Below are 9,329 nucleotides of genomic sequence, written 5' to 3'. Positions count from 1 at the left end.
AACTAAACACACAAAGCAGTTGTAAGAAAATGAGTTGTCAATCTCGATGTAGAAGTGCAGAGCTCCCAGTGGCTTGCAAATGTGAGACGCCGCGGTGGAGAGATGTTGACTCCATCGCCTGGTGTGCAGGAGGTCGTGGGTTCCATCCAGACCCTGACGGTGCCTGCTGCTCCTGTACATTTGGAGTTTGCGTGTCTCTGTCTGTCATCATCACGGTGGCTAGGAGATGTTAACTCCATCGCCTGGTGTGCAGGAGGTCGTGGGTTACATCCCGACCCTGACGACGCCTGCTGCTGCTGCTGTATATTTGGAGTTTGCGTGTCTCTCTCTCCCCATGGTCGTGTGCATTTTTCTCCGGGTCCTCCGGGTTTTCCTTCCACAATTAAAAGCGATTAGAGAATGTGGCTGCTACTCTAAGTTCCCACACGACGATAAGTGACTCCGTTGAGCTGCCATTTGTGGCCCGCGTGGTTCCTAGAACAGAGCTGTACATCTCAGTGGGCCCCACCTGGTAAAATTAAAAAAAATTACTTTAAATAGTTTTAGATCGGAAGAACGCTCCAGACGTCTGCAGAAGCGCATCTGAAAGCGTGATGGTTCATGTTCCTTGACAAAGAGAGGAAGCGCCGCTGTCTGCGTGTTATGGTCTATCAGGGAAATGCAGTGGGGGAACCAAGCGGCAGATGAGCGGATAGGGGATTCCAGAAATGGGCGGGATCGGGTGACGCCGTGGATGGGCCCTTAAGGGGGCCCTGGGTTGGTGGGTGGGTGAGTGAGTGGGTGGGTGAGTGGGTGGGTTGGTGGGTAGGCGGGCGGTGGAGCGAGGCCACCAGGAGGGGGGGGACCACGCAGGGTCATTTGGTCAACGGGTGAGGCCACCTCCACGGGTGGCTCCGTGCGAGCCTCACACACGGGTGGGGCTGTGTGAGCCACACGGGTGGGACTGCTGAGCCCTCTGGGACAGTCATCGAGGGAGTCCGGGGATGGGCCTCGGAGTATTGGAGGCGAGACCACTGAGGGGTGTTAATGAATGTTTATTATTGCACAATATGCCCTCTCCCAATAGACGCATCGCACGCGAGCCACATTCGGTTCGACGCACTTTACCCACCTCCGGCAGCGTTCTATGAACGTTTCACGAGCCTCACGGTTCACAGTCTTCACGGCGCTTGGGAACGAAGCGCGCAGTTCACGAGTCGGTGACCGGCAAAACCCGGCCATCGTCCCGCAAGGTACGCCGATAGCCACACGGAGCGGGAGGCGCCCCCCGTTCACCTCGCGTTCACGTGGGCCGCACATCGCTCAACGCCCGCGCCGAAGCGTGCTCGAGATCACGTGCCGACTCGTCGTCCGTTGCGAGCGAAGCACTCTGTGAGCAGTCCCGTGTTATAACGGGCGCCTATCGTGTAAAAACAAGTGCCTATCGTGTCATGATAGGCACGTTACATGTTAAAATGGGCGCCTACTACACTTATATATTACGTACAGCATTGGAAATTAGCATGAATTACGCGAAAATCAAATGAAATTATAATTAATGAACCTGCACTGCGTTGCGTTCCCTAATGGAAGAACCGCGTTATTTCGAAAACAGATTGTGTGAACACCACGTGTCAAGTGATGATGTAAGAGTGTTAATCTCTGAGCAAGATACTCGGAGCCTTGCACAAGGCAGAGCCGAGCTGTGTTCCATATCAAAGCCCTTCAAGCCCTCAGAGTGCATAAATCAAGCTTAACTGCTAAATATTCAACAAAACACAAGGGTACCTGTGTCATGCCTTTAAAAGCACGTACGTCACCTGAAACGTACTGTATTAATGTGCGGTGTCTGACGTAATCAATGTGTGTTTTTCGTGATGTTTTGACAAGAGTTCTGCGCAGTCAAAGAAGTGGCTGTAGAGAGTTGTAAACCAATCATGAGTCACTAGTTACTTAGAGATGGGGTAAGGCCCAGTACTAGTCACGAGTTGATAGAGTTGGGTCAAGTCTAGTCCATCCATCTCGATCCCACCCATACGGGAAGCCACCATTTTTTTCAGCGTAACTCGTCAGGCAGTCATGTGACCTCTGTCTGCAATCTGATTGGGAGATGCCGCCCGGTTGCTGACGAGGGGGCAGCTGGAATCGGAGTTATTCACATTTTGAGGGAGCGGGGGGGGGGATTAGACTTTTACAGTGGGAAACGCTGCTGCGACAACCACTGTCGGTGACTATTGCCGGCAATGATTGGCCTGAAATTGCCCAAGTGGATCACGACCTTAAAGCAGTTTCCTCAGGCCCGTGTCAACACAGCCTCGTGGTGCACAGGCTGCCTTCCCCCGATACACACGGAACGTTGGTCCAACAGTTTCCAGTTATACACCTACATCGGGCCAATATTGGTCCAACGTTTTCCAGTTACACGTCTACGTTGAACCAACGTTGGTTCAAAGGTGGTTATCCGCTTCCATGGCGACGTTTGGCCCCTCAACGTGACGCATCCAGCTGGGTTCCTCCTCTAACCCTAAAACTGGTACTCGATAACATACTCTGGGTAGATCTGGTCTCTTTCAAACACCACGAAGATGCTGGGATCGATCTCGGTGTTCACGCAGCTGTCGTAGAAAACCTCCGGGGCCGGCTGCCCAGCCGACGTCGAAGGGGAAGCTTTGATGGCGGGGGGCCACATGTAGCCGGCGACGCCGCGAGTGTAGCGGCCCACCAGCACGCGGGCCAGGAACATTGCCGCGCTGGCAGGGGCCGTTCCCTTGCGGCCCTTGTTGGAGTAGGTGTGGGAGTAGGAAGCGTCGCGTGCGAAATAGCTCCCTGCGAGAGAGGAGGGTGGAGGGTGGGGGAGGGCACCCAATGGGAACGGAACGTTGCTTACGCGGGAGACTCACACACGCTGAGGTCTCTCTGTCGGGAGCAGGGGGCTGTGTTGGGGGGAACCCGGGGAGCCCTGGGGCAAGAGAGAGGAAATACAACCTCCACTCACTCATTCTCTACAGAACAGGGGGAGATCATACAAACTCCACTCTCACTGTAGAACAGGGGGAGATCATACAAACTCCACTCTCACTGTAGAACAGGGGGAGATCATACAAACTCCACTCTCACTGTAGAACAGGGGGAGATCACACAAACTCCACTCACTCACTCTGTAGAACAGGGGGAGATCATACAAACTCCATTCACTCTCACTCTGTAGACCAGCGTGGTACAAGAACCGTACGGCAGTCTGTGCGTTGGAGACAGGAGAGCGCTACCTTCGCCGAAGAGTGTTCCGTGAGCTCCGCGCAAGCGCCAGTCGATGTTCTGCTGGCAGATGGGGACCACGTGCTCGGGCCGCGTGCCGTGGAACAGCTTCCGCTCCTCCACCTCGACGCCACCGTTCTTCTTGCGCATCCACTCGCGCTTCCTGGCCGGCAGTTTAACAACTCGGTGGTTAACCGTGAGCGGGACGCTCTTCAGCACCGCGAGTGGCTCTCTGAAGCGGCTGGCTCGTTCGTTCGGCACGTGACAACTTTATTAACTGGCCGTGTCGGGTGGAGGAGGGCGTACGACACACGGTGGCATTTTACTCGCGGCGATCCCACCCAAAATTCGATTTCAAATCCTTTTATTGTATTTTTTTAATTTACACCCCGCAAGCTTCGAAGAAGTCACCTCTGGAAAGCATCCCACAACTCCAGGTTCTGGACTCTCTTGACGTTGAGGATATTGATCGAGGGCTGACCGAGCGTGTTCTTGAACAGGGTCGCCACCTCGTTGTACTCCGACGTCGTGTTCACGAGCTCCACAAGCTGGAGGGGGAGGCAACGCGCACGACAACAACGGAGGTTATTTGACAAACTCCTCGTCTGCCAAGATCGCAGCAGCTGTGCTCCACGGTCATTAATGACGACTGGTTCGTGGCCATCAGCTGTTGTGCCGGTGGCTAGGCCCCCAGGGCCGGATCAGGTGATCGTCACCGGATCGCTAGAGCAGCGTGCTAACCACTGCGCCACCGCTCCCCACACATATGGATACAACAAAGATAAAGATCCCCCCCACATAACCTTGAGCGAGCATCTACGAAGGCCAGCACGGCACACGTGGGGGTGGGTGGCCAGCGTTGTTTACAATGCACGCACGCGTGCGCGTGTACCGGCGTGCACAAGGGAACACAGGGGAGGGGCTGTTGCCACTGCGTGGGCACCGCACTCCACAGCTCGCCGGCGGAGGCCGTTTGCGTTTACCGAGATGTCGACGTCGGAGAGAGAGGCGCGGTCCCAGTGAGCCGGAGCGCTGCCCACACCGATCCGGTGCAGGCTCCCATGCCTGGCGGGAGGGGAGGTGTCACGCGCGGGGGGGGGGAACGGAGACGTCCGTGAAATGCGCCCACGTCGACGAGGGTCCCGAGCTCGACGTCAAACCACGTAAATAGCCAGAGCGCAACGACCGCGAGCGCCCCAGTGGCTATGAGATGTTAACTACCTTGCCTGGTATGCAGCAGGTCGTGTGTTCGAGCCCGACCCGGACCCCCCTGTATCTTGAGTTTGCGTGTTCTCCCCGTGGTGGTCACGTGGCTCTTTCTCCGGGTCCTCCGGTTTAACCCTCCGCATTTAGAATCGACGTGCGTTCAGAGTATTTTTCTGCCGCTATAAAGTCCACACACTATGATAAGCCACGCCGTTGAGCTGCCATTTGTGGCCCGGGTCGTTCCGGAAACAGAGCTATACAGCTCGGTGGACTTTGTCTGGTAAATAAATCAATAACAGCTTCGTTTTGTTTAAGTGACAGATGGATGGACGGAGCGAGCCGAGTGCTCACCGCCCGCGTGCCGCCTCCACATCCCGCGCCGTCACGAGCAGCGGCCTCCTCCTCACGCTCCTCTTCGTGCCCACCTCCAGGTTGGTCTGCGTCATGTCTGCCGCGAGACGCACCGCCCAGGTCAAGTGCGCCGCGAGTGTAAACACCTCCACATGCTTACAGAGACAAAGATCCCCCGGATACCCTTACACACACTGTTGGGGCAAGTGCTGTTAACGAGCAACACCTATTAAGGTCGGCACTGGTACACAGCACCATGCCCGGCCGCCTTTGTCTCCCTCCTAGTGGCGATGTTTACACACCGCACCAGGTGCTCATTTGAGGCCGAGTCGCCCTGGAGGAGGCCCGGGACCGGTTCAGATAATCGTCATTGGAGCTGGTGGCCGTGAGCTCCCCAATTGTGTTGACATGACAACGTTGTCCACTTACACGGTTCGCAACATTCATGACGGATAACATTCTGGGTCTGGTAAGTAAATGTGCAGCCCACTCCGAGTCGCTCCCCTCTCATCTACAGACGTCTCTCTGTAGACCAGCTCAAGCCTCCCCTGAGCCACGTGGCTCCCAGGTGGCCACACCACCCTAAGCCGCCCCCCCCCCCCCCCTCTCTCGCTCTGGCTGCGAGCGATGAGCGGACACCGTGCGGCGGTGGCGACATTTGACGTCGTTACGAACTGCTCCGGATTAGAAAATCGACCAAACCTTTAAAGTCGAGGCGGTACGAGAAGCGGCCGGCAGTGAACTTGAAGGAGCCCTCCTTGTCCTCGTGGTAGGCCTTCTCCAGGTCGAGCGAAGAGGCATTGGACTTAGCCTTGTCGTTGGTCGTGGCCTGCGCATGGACACAGCGCAGGACAAACTCCGTCGGAGCGAGCTTCCCACCGGCGCCCGTCTCCCTCGCACAGCCCCGCATGGCCAGCGACCGCGGAAATTCCACGTTCCTATGACGGGGCTTCACGAGGGACATGAGCACCGGTGGCTCGATGCTCACTCGAGCGGCAGGAACTCGCTCTACGGCTCGATTGTGTTTACATCCCTCGCCGTGTACTTGTGCCCATCTATAGGGCACAACGCAGTTGACTTTTGAACGAGGCGGTACTTATTTTATCTAGCCCAGAGGTATGATGCCAGGTGGCAGTGGCGGTGCTGGCAGTGGCGGCAGTGAAGGTGCTAGTGGTGGTGGTGGTGCCGGTGGTGGTGGGGGCGGCGGTGGTGGGGGCGGCAGCTGTGGAGGTGATAGTGGTGGTGGCAGTGGCGGTGGCGGCAGTGGAGGTGATAGTGGTGATAGTGGTGGTGGTGGTGGTGGTGATGGTGGTGCCGGTGGTGGCGACAGTGGAGGTGATAGTGGTGGTGGTGGTGCCGGTGGTGGTGGCGGTGGGGGCGGCGACTGTGGAGGTGATAGTGGTGGTGATGGTGGTGCCGGTGGTGGTGGCAGTGGAGGTGATAGTGGTGGTGGTGGTGGTGGTGGTGCCGGTGGTGGTAGCGGTAGGGGCGGCGGCTGTACCCACCTCGTCTCCGAACTTGATCCACGTGCCGACGCATTCCTGCCAGTACCACGACCACCGCGTGGTCAGCAGGAAGTTGTCCGGCATGGCGACGGCGTTGGCCGTCGAGAGGCGCCTCACCGTGCCGTGCACCGACTTCATGTGGATGAAGTCCACCGAGTCGTGGCTGCGCACAGCGGACGTGGGGGAGTGACGCGGAGACGTTCGAGACTTTTCGCTGCAATAACGGCGCCATTTGTGCCGCTGCCCGCCCGACGCTCTGTGCCTCGGGGCTCGCGCCGAGCGACGGACGCGGCGTGAGCGCTCGCGGTGCCCCGCACCCTGGTGGCCTCTCTGTCTGTGAGTGCTCGTGGTGCCCCGCACCCTGGTGGCCTCTCTGTCTGTGAGTGCTCGCGGTGCCCCGCACCCTGGTGGCCTCTCTGTCTGTGAGTGCTCGTGGTGCCCCACACCCTGGTGGCCTCTCTGTCTGTGAGAGCTCGCGGTGCCCCACACCCTGGTGGCCTCTCTGTCTGTGAGAGCTCGCGGTGCCCCGCACCCTGGTGGCCTCTCTGTCTGTGAGTGCTCGCGGTGCCCCGCACCCTGGTGGCCTCTCTGTCTGTGAGAGCTCGCGGTGCCCCGCACCCTGGTGGCCTCTCTGTCTGTGAGTGCTCGTGGTGCCCCGCACCCTGGTGGCCTCTCTGTCTGCGAGCCGAGCTCCACGGCCTCCCGTGTACGATAGCCGGGCCCCACTGGCTGAAAGGGGATCGCCATCCGTCTAACAATTCAAAAACGGCTTAAAAATAAAACCTAAAAAGGAGTTCACCTATTCTGAAGTGCTTTTTGTTGTCCTTCCCCGACACGTCCGATTAGCATGGTTGGCTACGTACGACGCGAAATATACACGTAGTCTACATGTTGACGTGTTAAGGCTCCTCACGCGACGAAACTCGGCGCGGCGCTCGCCAACAACGCCGCGCGGCCTTGAACGTACAAGAAACATAATCCGGCGACGTTTCGGACAACGGCCCCCGGCACCGTGGCACGGCGCCGTTCGCGAGAGGCGGGGGACGACGGCACCTGATGCTGGCCGGGTCGCAGTAGTGCCGCTCCATCGCCTCGGGGTCGGGCAGGTCCTGCCACGCGCCGCCACCGTGGGGGCGCTCCTGCCACCGGTACGGCAGCGCCGCGTGGCTCTTGAGGCAGCGTTCTGCATCACGCGTGACACGGAGAAGCGTCACGCTCGTGGCGCGCGCGCCGGCTGCTCACGATGTTAGCGGCCGCTCGCAGGTCGTGGCCGCCCGCGATGACGGTGAATCGACACCGACCTTTGTAGTGGCACTTGGAGAGGAGGTGGTAGAGGCAAATCTCTCCCTCCCCGTCGCGACCTGCCGCGCCAGCTGGCCAGCCGTCTGGAATAAATAAGTAAATAAATGGGGTTTGAAACATTCAGAAAGATAACCCAGCTAACCCAGTGCCCTCCACTCCCACGCAGTGCATGCGCCCTCCACTCCCACGCGTGCATGCTCTCCTGCCAAGGCTACGGGTTACTCCCACGTGTACAAACACTCTTCTGGAATGCAAGAGTGTGAGCGAGCGAGCGAGCGAGTGCGTGGATGAGTGTGCCGTGTCTTCTCTCTCCCCCCGTTCTGCGTGGATTTCCTCCGGGCGTTCCGGCTCCCCTCTCCCATAGCTCAAACCACGCTCTACCAGCGACGCCGACAGCCCGGCGGGGTAGCCGGGGTTGGGTCGGACACCCGGATTGGGAGCCTGGCTCCGTGCCGCCCTGCGGCCTCAGTCTGAGCGAGCAAGCCGGCGACGCACGCGGGGAGGCCACGGCGGATGGCCGTGGGAGGCTCGACCGGACCATCCCCTACCGTCCCCTACCGTCCCCTACTGTCCCCGGAGCGTCCCCGGACCGTCCCCACGCCGCCCAAGGATCGACCACGCGCCATGGCACCGTGGCGCCGTGGCGCCGGCCGATCGCGAGGGGCCTCACCGCCGCCGCTCCCTCCGGCCTTCCGTCCGCGGGCGGCGAAGCCGAGCGGCGCCTTCGTCGCCCCGTCGTCCGCCGCGTCGTCCGCCGCATCCGTGCCGCCCGCGGCCGCGGCGGCCGCCGCGTGAATCTGCTCCCTCCTGCGCAGCAGGCTGAGCAGCTCGTCGTCGGACCACGCGTACGTGCCCTGCTGCTTCAGCTGCCGGCGCAGCGCCGCGTCGCTCAGCCCGTGGCTGCGTCGGCACTTGTCCCCGAATTTACAAACTCCCAGCACGAAGGGCCTGCACAGGTGCAGCCTGGCGCACTTGCTGCCGTACTTGCACTCGCCCGGAGCGTCCAGCACCTTGTAGGTCTTGCAAATCTGCGCGGCAGACGGCCCCGTGGACATCGTGCGGTGAGATGGCAAGATCTGGGAGTATGAATGTGACTTCCCTTGGGAACATTCAAATCAGAATCAGAATATTTATTTAGATTGGAGGAATCCGATGAGCTAATGAAGCAATACAAATAACACGATGGGAGTGCAGAGTCTACGAAAGGTAAACAAACCACTTACAAAAAAATACAAATAAAACGAAACTATTTTTATCTTACCAGAGAAAGCCCACAGAGCCATCAGCTTATTCTTCATCAGCGGCTCGGCCCCAAATGACGGCTCAACGAAATGGCTTAACATAATCGACATGATCTAAACATGAGAAGCACCGCAAGAAGCCAGCGAATTAAGCGACACAAGCATCTGGATTGCAACTGGGGGCGTTTGATGCCAAGTTGCTGAGTTAATATATCATGGGACGTGGCTTACACAGAGAGAGAGATGAACACAGGACATTACATTGTAGGACTTGACGATTAGACCGATGCAGCAGCAGCAGCAGTGGCGGTAATGAGTGAACGATGCGGTGGGTGGGCGTGGGTCCAGTACCTGGGGTAGGAGCGTAGGGTCATTCTGGAGGAGCAGCGTTTGCATGGGGTCAAAGGGCAAGCCCTCGACCCCGCTTTCGTAGCAGAGATCTCGGTTGTGGCCATCCCGGAAGTCGTGGGATAACTTGCAGTCGGACCTG

At 58.7% G+C, this 9,329-nt stretch overlaps 1 protein-coding gene across 1 annotated transcript in view; it reads right to left on the bottom strand.

Moving 5' to 3' along the window:
• Nucleotides 1-1,024: 1,024 nt before the first annotated feature.
• Nucleotides 1,025-9,329, bottom strand: part of LOC133358562 (protein mono-ADP-ribosyltransferase PARP12-like) — a 10,149-nt gene continuing 1,844 nt past the window's right edge. The window contains exons 2-12 of the mRNA XM_061576927.1: nt 9,191-9,326; nt 8,269-8,626; nt 7,598-7,681; nt 7,350-7,479; nt 6,297-6,459; nt 5,494-5,620; nt 4,792-4,888; nt 4,218-4,299; nt 3,646-3,782; nt 3,246-3,397; nt 1,025-2,805 (exon numbers count right to left, since the gene is read on the bottom strand). Of these exons, the coding sequence (XP_061432911.1) occupies nt 2,504-2,805; nt 3,246-3,397; nt 3,646-3,782; nt 4,218-4,299; nt 4,792-4,888; nt 5,494-5,620; nt 6,297-6,459; nt 7,350-7,479; nt 7,598-7,681; nt 8,269-8,626; nt 9,191-9,326 (1,768 nt within the window). The 3' untranslated portion in view covers nt 1,025-2,503. The remainder of the gene's footprint in view (nt 2,806-3,245; nt 3,398-3,645; nt 3,783-4,217; nt 4,300-4,791; nt 4,889-5,493; nt 5,621-6,296; nt 6,460-7,349; nt 7,480-7,597; nt 7,682-8,268; nt 8,627-9,190; nt 9,327-9,329) is intronic.

Source organism: Lethenteron reissneri, chromosome 62, assembly GCF_015708825.2.
Source record: "Lethenteron reissneri isolate LAM-NWPU_2019-01 chromosome 62, ASM1570882v1, whole genome shotgun sequence".
In the NCBI taxonomy this organism is placed as follows: Eukaryota; Metazoa; Chordata; class Hyperoartia; order Petromyzontiformes; family Petromyzontidae; genus Lethenteron; species Lethenteron reissneri.
This window is presented reverse-complemented; position numbering and strand designations above follow the sequence as displayed.